Source organism: Camelus dromedarius, chromosome 7 (genome assembly GCF_036321535.1).
Source record: "Camelus dromedarius isolate mCamDro1 chromosome 7, mCamDro1.pat, whole genome shotgun sequence".
NCBI classification, from domain to species: Eukaryota; Metazoa; Chordata; class Mammalia; order Artiodactyla; family Camelidae; genus Camelus; species Camelus dromedarius.
The window spans coordinates 37,686,409-37,702,078 of record NC_087442.1 but is presented as its reverse complement, the minus strand read 5'-3'; the positions used below and the strand labels follow the sequence as shown (position 1 = coordinate 37,702,078).

General features: G+C 42.4%; 1 protein-coding gene across 1 annotated transcript in view; it reads left to right on the top strand.

Moving 5' to 3' along the window:
• NPSR1 (neuropeptide S receptor 1) overlaps positions 1-10,549 on the top strand; it is a 136,778-nt gene extending 126,229 nt beyond the window's left edge. Inside the window, exons 7-9 of the mRNA XM_010988076.3 lie at positions 4,056-4,142; positions 8,998-9,178; positions 10,059-10,549. Coding sequence (XP_010986378.2) covers positions 4,056-4,142; positions 8,998-9,178; positions 10,059-10,149 — 359 coding nt within the window. The 3' untranslated portion in view covers positions 10,150-10,549. The remainder of the gene's footprint in view (positions 1-4,055; positions 4,143-8,997; positions 9,179-10,058) is intronic.
• The last annotated feature ends 5,121 nt before the right edge of the window (positions 10,550-15,670 follow it).

Here is a 15,670-nt window from a genome sequence, read left to right as displayed (position 1 = left end):
GGAAACACTAGCACCTGTAACAGAGAACACCCCCAAATACAACAGCCTTAACAAAACAGGAGTTTGTTTTCTGTTCAGTTAAAGTCCAATCGGCAGTAAAAGTTAAACGGAAGGACACACAGTCACTCAGAAACTCAAGCAGACAGAGATTTCTGCCACCCTTAACAGATGGCTGCGGAGGTATCGCTCAGCGTCAGCAACCAGCAGGCCAGGGAAGGGGAGAGAGGGTGAAGGATTACTCAAGCGGTTTATCTGAGCCAGGCCCGGGAACATATATATGAATCCTTCCCATGTACCCACAGACAGACTTGGGCACAGGACTGACTACACCCTGCAGAAAAGGAAGCTGGGAAACGTAGTCCCTCTGTGTGCCCTGCGGGCAAAGGAAAGGATTTAGTGGACAGCTAACCTGTCTCTGCCACTATTATTGACTTGTCAGGGTTCCTGGTTCCACCTGAACTGAGTTGCTGAGGAAAAGAAGAGGTTGTGATTTAGGTGAGTTAGGTCAAACCTCCTAATGTCTAGCTATGACCTCCTGTTTGTTAGAGGGTCAAAAAAAACACCACTCGAAGGAAGTGGCCAAAGTCCTGCAGCAAATGAGACATAATGTGCTGCTAAAAATATTTAACATTCATTCTAGCTACAGATAAAGAGGACATCGATGATCAGAAACTGAAAATAAATTTTAAGTTTTAAAAATTTTAGAAGTCAGGCAAAACTCTTAAAAATGTTTAATTTTTAAAATCAACCTGAAGAAAATAAAATTCCCAACATATGAAAACGTATTTCTTTTAACTTATTACTGGGTAAACTTCCTTGTTAACAAACAAACCACCCGCACTCATTACAGGTCCACTGACAGTCCCCCAACCCACCAGAAATAAATTCTGCTTCATTTAAAATCCCAAGACATCAACTGCTCCCCCTTCCAGTGCTCAGCTCACAAGAAGAATGGGTTCCCAGTGGCTCTACCAGGGGCATGAAGCCCCAGGAAGGTCAGAAGCAGGAACCGGCCACTTGGAGACTAGCGTGGACCCCCGCTAGGGAAGCATCCTTTAAGTAGGACAGCCTAAGGCAGCATGCTGCTTCCAGTCCTGAATCTAATCAACCCACCGCCTCTAGGGTACCCCCCCATTAATGCACAGTGACAGATGAACTTAACTGCTTTTCGCTCCAGCTCAGCACCAAGGCCTGGGTAGAAATAATCCTTTTATCTCCCAATAAAGGAGAATTATCAGTATTTTGTAGCTCAGCTCACTTTGAAGGGCCATCTTCAGAAGCTGGAGGCTTTGCATTTCCTAGAATGGTCAGATTAAAGATGCTTTTCACTGGTCCCATTGGGAGATTGAAGGGCACGAGCTGATTATACTGTCACCCAGTTGCCCTGTGGAAAGGACTGCCAGTTTCCATTTTAAACAGATTTCAGAGCACAAATGTCATTCTCAAGAAGTTTTCTGAAAAACCAACTAAGTCTTCAGAGCCGCACTGTTTAGGAGCCAACTGTCAGTCCAGCAAATGCAGATACTTTGAAAAGATATTACTTGATCCGCTGTCTTTTTCACTTGCCTCCCATGGGTATAATCCCACCCTGATCGTTTTTTGATGTATATAATTCCTATATACAGATAAAATTGTGTAATAGCCTATCTAAATGTAGTAATACCTTCTGTTCACGTCCATAAAAGCAGCTCATTCTCCTCCTGAAATACCATTAAAACCTCATTCATCACAACTAATAAGGGAATTGGCATTCTCAGCATGGGGCTTGGCATCCTGAATACATTATTTTAATCCTCAAAATAACTCTGTGAGTTTGGTGTTCTATACTTCATTTTTGAAATTGGGAAACTGAGGGTGAGAACAGTAGGCAATTTGCCTAAGGTGACATTGCTGGCAGTAAGTTGTAGAACTTACTGCATTTAGGTTTGACCCTGAACTTTGTGTCCTTCCTAAGATGCCACCTTGGAAATCAGGGGTTTTCAACCTTGGCACTCCCAGTATTTTGAACTAGATAATTCTCTTTTTTTTTTTTGCAGTGGGCTGTTCTGTGTATTTGAGGATGTCGAGCAGCATTCCTAGATGCCAGTAGCACCCACCCCTAACAGTGACAACCAAAAATGTGTCCAGACATGGCCAAATGTAACTCCAGGGGGAAATACTGCCCTCAGTTGAAAACCCCTGCTATAAATGCTTCTGAAGCATTTGCTTCCTTATACCACAGAAGTTCTGTGGTTCTATAAAATGCACAGGATAATCTGAAGGGCCTAAGAACGGTCTTACGGGCTAGACATTAAGAAATAAAAAATCAATTATAATTAGCATTTCGGTTCATTGCACATAAAAAGCCCCTTATTCCTATTATTCCCATTAACAGTTTGTCCTCTCCCGTGAGTAAATGTTCACACTGTGAAAATATTCAGTTTCGATAGCTTGCGGCTGCCTCAGAAATTCAGCCCAAACTCCGCAGGGAGACAGTCAAGGTCATCCCACTTTGGCCTCAGTTCTCAACACCCTCAAACCCAGCGTCCTTTGAGGCTCCCGCCAGGGGAGGTGACTCACTGAGGTCTGAGCACTTCTGACATTTTGTTTCCGTGCCTTGGCTGAGGACGTTCCCTCTGCTTCACGTGTCTTTCCCAGTCCCACGCCCACAGCTGCAGCTCTGCCTTGGGAATCTCTGCCTCTGCCATGTGACCTCCTCTCCATAATGGCGAGGGGTTGGCCCCCTTCTTCGTTCACAGTTGGTTTTCAGACTTGGTCCCTCTCATCTCACCCAGCCTAGTGGAGGGTGTGTGACGTTACCTGCCGCAGCGAAAGTTCCGTGGGAAGACGAAGTCTGTTTTAGCGTATTTGGTTCAGTCCTTATCTCTTAGCAGATGTGCTCTGCTTGGTGGGTTGGGCTGCATGGGATTGGAGGCGGGTAGAATAAATAATGCAAAGGTAAATTTCACACCAGTTTCCACGGGGATTTGAATACACTTCCAGCGTGAAGTCTGAACAATGTGGTGCGGACAAGCGAGCACCGTAGTTGGCCTCTCGGGTACAACGCCCTTCTCCATGTGACTTGAGTGCTCTAGGTGGGCCTCTGACCTGGACCACCACTAGGGTTGTGCCCCTTGAGCCTTAATCACGGGCACTCAGCTGAAGATGTGTGGGGCTGGCCTTCGTCCATGCCTCCCTCATTGAGGGCCTGCTCTGGGACAGGGCCATAGGCGTCCACAGGGAGGGCACTTTTCCCAGTTTTCACAAAGGCACCACACGGGCTGGTAGAAGCCCTGACAGTAAAGTCTTCCACCTTGTATCACCCTGATACCCTATCAGCATCTCCAACCCCAAATTTGCCATTTAACTACTGCTCCTACTAAGAACTGTTGCTCTGAACGCTGCCCAACCTAATCCACATTTATTTTACCACTACTTCTTGGCTTGAGAGAGGTTTATATTAATTCATTCAACACATGTTTATCAATCATTCACTATGTTTAGAAGATATAGGAGTGAAGAAAACAAAGTCCCGGTCTCTATCAAGCTTGCATTCTAGTGGATTCTTGTATTTACCCCTCACATGTTTACTATCAAAGAGCAACGACATAGGATTAAAGTTATATACAGGCTCCTATTTGGGACAGACTTTTATTGTATCCCTGGCTTGAGCTTTTGTTGAGAATGGAGTTTCTGAGTTAGATGAACAAGTTAGTCTAGAGTAACGATGCTAGGAAGAAGGCTTTGCCCTAGGTTGCTGAAGGGACCAGATGGGTGTCTCAGCATCGCCCCCTCTGGTCTCACGGCTAATTCCAGCTTCAGCTGACTCAGGGCAAACAGCCAAGCCTCTTGAGAGTCTGGATGTCCCAATGCATTTGCATTTTATATTAAGCTGCAAACTGGGCAGCTTCCAGCATCCAGCCCAGAGTCATCTTTACCCTGAAAATGTCCAAGGAGGTCCTCCTGGACATACATGAGCAGGATGTAAGTGGTCCCATGGCACTGTGGGTCTAACCTACGATGCTCTTATTGGCAGAAACAGCACTTCTTTTTAACATTCTCCTTTGTATCTGCAGATGGAAAGCTGTGCACCAGTTATAGCCGAGGGCTCATCTCAAAGGCAAAAATCAAGGCCATCAAGTATAGCATTGTCATCATTCTCGGTAAGAGGCGTCCCTCCTTGTGTTGCAGAACCGTGTGGACATTCCAAAAGCAAACCCATACCTAGGACCTGGTAGTGGAGAGCCCACAGAAGTAGAGAATTTGTCTATGGGCACTTCTACCTTTGTCTAATTAGAGAGGAATGTATGGAACTTACCAGTCCACCTGTGGCTCCTTCAAGGGTCCACATTTGGTTTCTAACCCCTCTCTTTATAAAATTGTTGTCCATCACAGCCATGTGGTGGATAATGTGGAGAAAATCTAATTAGGACGTGACTAGCTGAAGAGAGTGCTCACCATCATGCAGCTGACCCAGTTGATTTCCTTAAGGCACACTCCCCAGGGCTGAAGTTCAGCCTCCAGAGTAACACAGAAATGGCATTCCCTTTCTCCTGGATATTTAGCTTCAAGGTCACTATAAATTCTTCCCTAACAGATGCCTTCTCTCTGCCCTCATGTCACCTTCCCTTTCCTTTTCCTTTCTCTCTACTCTTAAAACCCATAAAGTCACTTCACCTCAGGAAAAAAAAAAAAAAAAGGTATTTCCAGAGCACCTAATATGTGTCAGATTGGTGTATGTTCTTTGTTATTCTCAAAACTTCAAAACTTCCTCTCCCTTACAGCTTCTCAGTTAATGATCTTGATTTTTATTTCACTAAGAAAACACTATTAGAACAGAACTTCATTCTCCTGCCTTCACATCCATGGACCTACCTGCATCTCTAGTATGTGCTCTGTCCTTTCTCCTGCTGTTGTGAGTAAAATGACTCTGCTTCTTTCTAAACCCAAGATGCTCACTTGAGCCCTGTATCCCATTCCTTCCTGCACTCAAGCATTCTGTTCCTCCCATCACGTCTTCTCCCCCACAGATGTCCCCCTCAACTGGATGATATGCACATAAGTATACTGTCAATAGCTCCCCCGATCAAGTCTCCAGTAACAGACCGTCTTCACCACTCCCTTTTCTAGCACAACTCCTCTGTTTCTCACCTCTCATTCTTTGGAGCCTATCTCTGTTAGCTTTCTTCCCTATTCCTCCAATAAAAGCACCCTTTTTGAGGTCACCACAACCCCCAAGATGCCAAATGTCAATTTTTTTGTGTGTGATAATATATGCTATATTTGATATGGTTTAAAAATTCTACATATCAAATTAAAACAGAAAAAAATAAATTTGTTTGGTGTCTTCAGTCTCCTAAAAGTGATGTTCATTGACAATAGAAATTCACTAACTTAAATGTCAATTCTCAGTCTTCCCCTTACTTGACTTCTAAGCAACATTTGATTAGCCCCTCTTTGGCACACTTTCTTTGCTTGGAAATTTTATCTATGATTTCTATTTGAAATCACTATTTATATTTCTAATAAACTTGTCATACTCAACACATCAAACTGGAAGTCTCGGCATGGGCTCCTACATCCTGCAAAGTCACTGTTCCTCCTGTCATCCCCAATTCAGTAAATGACATCATCTCTCACCCAGTGTCCACACCAAAAACCTAAGGGTCATCTGTCTGTCTTTATTCTATTTCTCTACCACCCCACATGTCTAGTCCACCAGTAAGGCCTAGAGGTTTTACCTACCAAAGAGATCTCAAATTAACCATTTCTCACCATCCAGACAATTACTTCCTTGGTCTAAGCTCCTACTAACTTCTGCCTGCAACCCTGCAACTGATCTTCTCTTATTCCTTCTCTGCAACCCAGCCAATGTGATCCTTTAGAAAATGTAAATCAGACACTACCACTCCCCTACAAGCCCACTCCTAGCTTCCCACTACATTGGAATAAAATCCTACTTTTCCCCACGTCTTACATAGCCTGTGTGATCTGTCCCCCAGCCGTGTCTCCGGCCCCATTTCCCCACTCTCCTCCGTGCTCACTCTGTAACAGCCACACTGGCTTTCTTGCTCCTTCTTCAGAATGTCAACTTGTTCACACCTGGTGCTGTTCCCCCTCCCAGAACGCCCTGCCTTCAGTTGGTGGCAAGGCTTAGTCCCCCACATCGTTTTGTTTTCCAACACCACCACCTCTTCAGGAAGGCCTCCTTGGCAAGTCTTACATAGCACTCCTCTAGTCTTTGCCTTATTTTTCTTTGTATTTCTACTGCTACCTGACAATATAGGATATGTATTGATCTGCTTATTGTCTGTCTCCCCTGCTGGCATCATAAATCCATGAGAGCCATCACTTTTGCTTTTGTGTTTCTTACATTATCATCACCAAGTCCTTAAATAAGTCCTGCACACAGTAGGTGCCTAATTAAATCTGTGGAGTGAGTGAATGAGGATATGCAAGAAGGCAAGGGATTTGTGCCACTTCCTTTTTATTTAGCTCAAAGACTACCCCTCCCTACCCCCCCTTGCAGCTCTTGGAAGCTCTGGGAAAGCACAGGTCTCCCGTTAGCTCTGCTATTACATCAAATCACCAGAACAGCCCACATCATCTTTCTTAAAACATGACTGCAAAATGCCACGCAGACCACACGCAGTGTGACTCTGCCAGCAGAACATACTCACAAAACAACACTGCAGGCAGACCTGGGGAGAGAGCACCTGCCACCTACCAGGGCTCAGAATCCTTCCCCAGAGCTTCTGAAGTAGATCAGAGATTCTCTTGCCTTCCCAGACAATGAGAAGCACAGATACACATCCCCTGCATGTTAAGCCAGGAAACACATCTTATACATGTGTTTCAGAGCCAACGTGGCCTTCTGTAATCAGGAACCACGTGCCCAGGCGCTGAGGGTCCCTCTCGTCAGAGAGCAGGGGTGCCCACAAGCAGGTCGGCCAACGTCAACAGCCCAATCAAAACGGCCCTTCCTGTGACGAGTATTTTGTTATGCCTCTCTACCATGCTGAAGTGAAATGTATATATAAAACAAGCTACCTAAGATAATTCTTAAAAGACCAATATATAATAATATAAAAGAGGAATAGAAAGAAAGTAATTTATAATAAAATAATGCAGATTTCAATATAGAAATACATGGGCACAGCCATACTAGTAGAATAATGAAGTAGTCAGTCAGACGTAGCACTAGCTGCAAATGAAACCCAGTACAGGTGTGTTTCATGGAGACATAAAAAATAAAGCAGTATTGCTGCCACTGACTTTATTTTCTGAGCAGAGGAACAAATCCTGCTAAAGTTCTAAATTAAAGAAATTAATCTTTTCTCCATTTACAAGGGAATTGCATTTCTGGAAAATTCAGTATATTCAAAATATTGTGTGCATCTATAAGACAGAGTTAGGTTGCTAGACTGAGGTAATTATAAACAGGGTTCCCTGCTACATGAATGTCCAAATGAGCATTCAAAGAATGTGAGGACATGCTTAGGACTGCCTGCATCGCGCAGGGGCAGGCACTCGTATCCCTAGGAAAACCGGAACCCTCCCCCCAAACACACACACACACACACACACACACACACACACAAATACATAAACACACATTTTCAAAATTCCTCTGCAAAGAAGCTCTGTCCCTCTATGTCCCAGAACCACTATTCTGGGCCAATGCCAGGCTTCACCACCAAAGCCCAGAATGTTCAGTGGTCTTTGTGTTTGGATTGCTCTCCTTTAACAGATTGCCAGGGTCTGAGGGGGAAAAGACATGTGTCAGTCAGAGATTTATGGAGGAAAGTTGGTTTCTTCAGGCGGAGGGCAAAAGAAGCCTGAATTCTCCGAGGAAAATCACTATGGGCAGAAAGGGGCAGAAGGAAGGTGGAAAGGATGTGGAGAGAAAGTAGGAGAGCCCACGTGTGTGTCCAGTCAACCCCAAGAAGGTTTACCTCTGGGTCCTCCATAGATATAAGACATATATGTGTAAAGAGATTTACTATAAGAAATTGGCTCACATGACTGTGGAGCTGAGTGAGGAGTCTCAAGACCTATGGCCCCAGGAAAGCCGACAGCACTGTTTCATTCGGAGTCCACGTGTGAAGGCAAAAGCAGCTCAGTGTCTCAGCCAGAAGACAGTCAAGCAGAGAGTGAAGCCTCTCCCGCTCAGCCTTCCTGTGCTTTTCAAGCCTTCCGTGGACTGGATGAGGCCCATCCACAGAGGGGAGGACAAATTCTGATGTTAATCTCAGCCAGAAACAATCTCACAGGAACAACCAGAAATAACATTTAACCAAATACCTGGGCACTCCAGGACCCAGTCAAGGTGGCACATGAAACTGGCCATCACGCTCCGGATCTCCACTTCCCACTCCTTTCCTCTGAGGATTTGGATCCAAACAGAATCAGGGTCTCTCACACACACACACCAATTGATTTGGAAAGGGGTCTAAGGTGGGTGTTTTCTGAAGTGGCTGATTTAGAAATGGAAAAGAAAATTGAGAGTCTTACAATTCAGGCAGGCCGTGTTTTGAAACATCAGGTACCACCCTTTCCTCTCCCCCTTCCCCTGGCGACACCCTAAAACCAGGAGTCACTATCTGCACAAAGGGCTTCCTGTTCTGTCTTTTCCCACAGTCTCCAAAGGGTTTTGCTGGATTTTCTCTCACTGTGTTGAATGAGAGGCTAAGGCCATGCTGATCAGTTTCTAGCCTTTCAATAAAGAGTTACAACAGTAGTCAAATCAGACCCTCCCTTTACAGACAGAGAAGCTCTAGCAAATTTACTCAAATTTAGAAATGTATCTATGCGATGTGCATGCATGTACGTGTGTGTGCGTGTGTGTGTGTCTAAGTAAACATGACACTAATGTCAACACACACAACTGTTCTAAATATTCTGGGGAGATTCCAGGTGCTAAGAAACCTCCTCGCGGAAGCTCCTGCCAAGGCCAACACGGGGAGCCCCCCGCGGGGCTGTGCTCTGCTGCGATGCTAATGGCTGTCTTCTCCCCAGCCTTCATCTGCTGCTGGAGTCCATACTTCCTCTTCGACATTTTGGACAATTTCAGCCTCCTTCCAAACACCAAGGAGCGTTTCTATGCCTCTGTGATCATTCAGAACCTGCCGGCCTTGAACAGCGCCATCAACCCCCTCATCTACTGTGTCTTCAGCGGCTCCATCTGCTTCCCCTGCGGGTAAGGGGCATTCCTGCCCGGGAAGGACATGCTCCTGGCCAGAGCACTCAACGTGGACGTGTGTCTTCCTCAAGCCAGAGCTCCCTGGCAGGTTATAGATGAGACATTTGAGGGTCAAAAGGTTTCTGCCAGTGTGACAAATTTAAATCCAGCCCCGGCCAGGGATCATGGTCTTTCTTCTGCACACATCACCTCTTATAGCAGGCACCCTAATCAGGTCACACATCAAAGACTTTTTTTTTTTTTTTTTTTTTTTTAGTTCAAAGCTTCTCCCCATGAGTTGTCTCAATGCAATGCCACTGTGGTGGCAGCAAGACTGAAACTTTATTATCATCTTACAGATAAACAAATTAGGGCTCCCGAGGTAAAGGGACATTATTGAGATTATAAGAATAATTAGCCACAGAGCTGAAATCAAATCCCTCCCACAACTACTCAGTCATTTTGCTCTTTTTCAGCTGTTTTACTGCACAAGCTACAGGGAGCAGGTGGAAAAATCCATAGGCGATAGAATTGTAAAATGATTTCATCTCGGGTCAATGGCCAAGGTTCAAATCCTGCCATTGCTGATTCATAGCTACCTGGGACCTAGGGAAAGTTACTTAACTTCCGTGATCCTCCATTTCTTCCCATGTAAAATTGGGCTAATAGCAGTTCCCACCTCTTGGCCAGTGATATTTCTGTCCTTTGGGCTCTGTTGCTGACCAGTGGGAAGGAGGGAAGTGAGCAGTGAGGAAGGAAGGTGAGGGGGTTACATATAAAGTGCTTAGCACAGTATCTGGTCCTTAATACATTCTCTATAACTATTATCTTTTAACATCCCTACTTCCTTTTTCATCAGGTCAAATTATTTTCCTTCTCTGCTCTATTCTTTCTCTAGGGAGCAAAGATCACGGGATTCCAGAATGACATGTCGGGAGAGAAGTGAGAGGCATGAGATGCAGGTTCTGTCCAAGCCGGAATTCATGTAGACCCTGGAGCAGTGGTAGTGTCAGGCTGAGCCCCATCAGCTCTCCTGGGTCTCCATCACCGCCTTGAGCATGTGCACAAAGCCTGAGCCAACTTCTCCACCCTGCACCTTTCATCACTCGGGGGATGCACAAGGCAAATGCCTTAATGTGTGTCACCTGCATCAGCAAGTATTGGTTAATATCAAGTCACCAACTATTCATACCAGCCAGGAGAGATGCCCCTTCCTTCCCCACTACTCCCAGGTGGTCGGCACCTGAATCAATGGACAGAGACATCACTGGCCCAGGCTCCAAGCTTGAGCAAGCAGAGGGGACTAAAGAAGCATAGTTGTACATGTGTCTTATAATTACAATTTAAGAAGTAAATAAAAGACTTACCTGGACCTAGATTTTCCTCCCATTTTTGGATTGAAATCTCAGTAGTTATAGCCAAAGAGATGTTTGTCCTTGAAATGCCAACAAATTCATTTCCAGGCATTGATGCTTTGTGTCTCCTCTGCAGATGGCCTTGGTTGGCAGATGGATGTATTGGCAGCAGCCAACCTCACAGTCCCATTGTATCAACAAATGATTTGTAGAAAGAACACAAATGCTGGCACTCCAGAGCAAGGTAGAAATTGAGGGTTGCTTTCTCTGGTAGGAAAAGAAACAGTGCAAAAAGTCAGGGGTCTCCAGCCTCCAGTCTTTGCGAGGTGGGACCTGGGTTTCACACATGTCCTTTCAGCTCTCTGAAGTCTCCCCACCTTTTGCATTCTACATTTAGGCCGCTCTGGGCTCCATTCCTCACACCTCAAGGACACTTCTCCCTCTTTAGTTGGGAGCTACATTCCTGTGGCTTTCCCAGGCATGATGTTCCTGTAAGATCTTTATCATTTTCACATGTCACAACCATTGTCTATCTAACACCTTGGCCAGGAAGCACTGATGGGACTTATTTTGGCAAGTCTGGAGTTTGATATTTATAAGCATAACCCAAGTGAAATATGACTAAATGTTTTCTAGTCAAATTTTACCATCAGATTTTTCCATAAGTGGAAGTGGAATAATTTAATTTGATTATATATATATATATACATCCCCACCCACGGCTCTGGGATGTGCGTGAGCTCCTTATTTTTAGCCTCACAGACATTCTTGACATTAAAATCTCCTTGGCAAAATCCTCCTTCCCAAAATTATTCTGAGCTTAAATCTTTTTTTTTTTTTTTTGGTCTACTGCTAGTGGAGTTATTAAAATGTGCAATATATTTTAATAGCACTCCATTCCTTGTTACGGTGTCAACCCAAAGACTTCATGTTTAAGGTCACAGTGGCATTTTCCCCATAAACTCACTTTTCAATTCCATCTGACCTTAGGGAAAGCATTTCTTAGGCAGAAATCAGACCCCTCAGCCACCATATCTCTAAGAATTATTCTCTGAATTGGAAGGGCCTGAATAATTTAGTTGTATGTCCACACAACAGAGAGACTGCCTTCCTTTCCTTTCTGTCCAATCAGCTAAATGTGAGCAACTCTGGAAGCTCTGAGTGATTGAGAAGTGCTTTTTGACATTTTACTTTAAATCAAGATGTGCCACAGAAGACCCACAAAATGGCTGCATGAGAGCCAATTAACAGAGGAAAATCTGGCGGGTGTCCTAGACGGCAAAATAGGAGACCTGGGTTCTCCTGACAGATGCTTTTGATCTCTGTCAAGCTCTGGTCTGCAAAAGACATTACATGCCTATCTCATCCATCAAAAGATCCTGAAAGTTAAGGAGAAAGTCGAGTGAGGGGCTTTGTGCTCTTTAACAACTGTGATTGTGATTTTGTAGTTGTTGTAGTACCAAGTCTCCCTTGCCCAGTGAAGCTGGGAACTCAGTAAGATAATGGTACAGGTTGCTGCGGGACAAACTGCCATTAAAATGAAACTTGCTTCAAATTGGTGTGGATTTGGGAATCCTCATTTTCATGTATTTGGGGAGGACATGTGATTTCAACATTATGGAACAATGGTAATTACCAGTCTTATGACTTTGGACAAATCATTTAATGTCTCTGAGCATCGATTGTCTCATCTGTAAGATGGGAGCAAGTAAGGCTGGAGCAGAGGTTCTCGTGGGTTCTTTACAGATACAGGTTCTAAGATTGTAGTGGCTTAAATTACATCCAGAGAGTTAGAGCTTCTGGAATCCTTTCCCCGAAGACCAATGACTCTGTGGCTCAAAGCTGAATCATTTGCCCTTTAGAAGGTGTAAAGCCCCCCATCTATCACCATGAAGTCAGAGAAACATCATTCCTTAACAGGGAAACAAAGTTTGAGCTCCTGGAGGAAGTGAGCAGCTTAGTGTTGTGATGTCACTGTTTGTAGCTTGGGTGCCCAAGTCAGGGCAGAGGCCACCAGGGTGCTCTATAAAATAAAGGTGCATACTTCCCACACCAAGATGTCAAAGAGGTCTATGGTTGCATTATCCCATAGCTTTGGGCACAGGTGAACATTTAGGATAACAAGAATAGGTGTGTTTAATATATATTTAGCCAAGCTAGAGAAAAATAAGTGTTTCCACTTTACTGAACAAAATTACATATGAATAGTAAAAACTTATCTGCTTTCAGGACTTGTGTGGGGCATAATTTAATGGAAGTTTAATTGCACCAAGCAACATCTCCTAACTTTCCCCCCTAGAAACTGGTAATATCTTTTTAATGACTTTAACTTGTAATTAATGATGAGGAAAAACGCATCCCTTTTCAAGCAAACAAACAAGCAGTTTAAACTTTCTTCCTCACATCATTTGAACAACTCTATACACTTAGATACAGGAAGGACTTTGCCTCTTCCATCTGTATCCACAGTGCTGAAAGGGACAAGCCTGGGTCTGCTGGGGAAACAGGAAAACAAAAATATTTTTAGTAAGAAATAAAGTGGTTCTGCTCTTCTGGAATCATCTTAGGTGAGCTGCAGGCCTGCTAGCAAAGACAGTTCTTTAATCACCTGATATGTGCTCACATCTTACTTTATATGCAGGTCTCCCAGTGTTTCCTGCAGCTTTTCAATTGCACTCGATTGAAAGGAGATGGTCCTTTTTAGGCGCCAACCTCCTCGCTTTTGGAAAACTGAAAAACCTATGCCTCATTTCTCCGTGATTGCATTTTAAAAATGCATTATCCTTAACAGGGCTGGTTCGGGTAACATTTTAAAGGTGCAATTCCATGCTTATAGAATGTTAAAGTGGATGGAGGTCTGGCTCATGCAGTCTCATGGTTTTCAGACTGCTCAGGGACCCCCAAGAAGGTCCAAGGAGGTGACAGTATTCATATTCATACACAGAACCCTAGTATATATAAACCTAGAGGAAATGCATGTTTTCATTTCAAGAATGCATGTCGTAGCCACTAAAATAATAGAAATAAAGTATATAACTCCAAAACTAAAAGAGAAGGAAAACAAATGATAAAAAATCATTCAAGCAGTCCAAAAGAAGGCAAGAAAAGAGAGAAACAGGAACATAAACAATAGAAAGCACACAGGGAGATGGTGGATTTTTATCCAAATTTATCAGTTCCTGTAATAAATGTTAGCCGATTTAATGCTCCAGTTAATAATCAAAGATTATCAGACTAGACTTGAAAAAAAAACACTGTCTGTTGTTTGCAAAAGGCATGCCTAAAACACAAGGACACAGAAAGTTTGAAAGTAAAAGAATGTTCAAAAGCATGGCAACAGTACTAAAAGAAAGCCGGGGAGACTATATTAATAAAAACTAAATAAACTTAAGAGCAAAAAGATTAATAGCATTAAACAGACATTTCAAGTGATAAATGTTTTACTTGGTAGGATGATACAGTAATTCTAAATTTCTGTGCATTTACAACATGCCTTCAAAATACGTATTTAAAAAGTTGTCAAAACTACAAAACAGATAAATCCACAGCCGTAGAGGGGAATTTTATTATACTTATTTTCAGGAATTGAAGCGGACCAAAATGAGGAATGATCTGCACAATTGGAACAACATGAATAACACAAGAAGAGCACTTTATCCTTCCACCCCACAATAAACAGGATTTTCAAGTGCATGTGAAGCAGTTACAAAAGTTCACCACATGTCAGGCCATAAAAAAACGCTTCAAAACTTTCAAAAGGTTGGGGTCATACAGTCTGGTTTCTCTGATCACAGTGCGGTTATGCTAGAACTCAAGAGCAGGAATATAACTAGGAAATCCCCACATGTTTGGAAATTAGGAAATGTATTTCTCAATAACTATAGTCAAGGAAGAAAGGATATGGAATATTATACTGAATGATAAAAAAATAATATCAAATCTGCGGGATATGGACAAACATTTCAAGGAAAAGAAGACAAATTCAAAGTCAATGAATAAATCATCTATTTCATGAAGTTAGAAAAATTCACCAAAATAAACCCAAAGGAATGAAAGGAAGAAAATGATAAGAGTGGGAGTAAAATTAATGAAATAGAAAGCACACACAAAAAAATTTTAAAAGCTCAAAAGATAAAATTCTGTCCTTTGAAAAAATAATAAAATTAATAAACCTCCTGTGAGATTGATCAAAGGGAAAAAAGAGACAAGGCACATATAAGCAGTGTCATTAAGGATATTTGCTGTTAAGTCCTGGAGTCAATGAAGAGATAATAAAAGGATATTACGATCAAGTTTATACTAAAACAAACTGAAAATATAGATGAACGAGACAACTTACTATAACTGACGTAAGAAGAAACAAAAAATCTGAGTGGTAAGTATCATAACTATTAAAGAAAGGATATTCCTTCACTGGTGAGTTCTACTACCATTTAATTACAAAGCAACTCCGATTTTATACACTCTTCAGGAGACTAGAAAAAGAGTGACTTCTGCAATTATTTATGGGGCTTAAAAAAACTTTAATGCCCAAACCCTACAAAGACATTGCAAAAAGGAAAATTACAAGCAAACTTTTGTCAGGAAAATAAAAACAAAAGTTCCAGTTAAAATGTTAGCAAACCAAATCCAGCAAAATATAAAAAGACCCACACTTGTGACCAAGTTGTATTCATTCTAGGAACGCAAAGTTGGCTTAATATTAGAAACTCACTCAAATAACACACTAATAGATTACACTGAAATAAAAATAACAATAGATAACAGGGAAAATGTTTGATAAACTTATTGGAAATCCAGGCATGATAAAAGATTTTTACAAGCTTGAGATAAAAAGAAATGCCTAACTCTAAAAGTCATGTATCAAAAAACCTAATGATGAAACTTTGAGGTGTTCCCTTTGAAATAAAAAATGAGTGAAGATGCGAGCGTCATGATTTCTATTCAATATTGTACTGAGATCCCAGCCAGTGCAGAAAACCAAGCAGAAACTAACAATAAGAAGTAGATAAAAGGTCTAAGTTTTGGTAATGAATAATAAAAACCAGTATTATTGATATAAATGTACAGTGGAACATCCAAAATAATATACAATTACTAGAACTAATAATTCTATTGTAATGCTAAATAAGATAAACTATTAGAATTAATCATA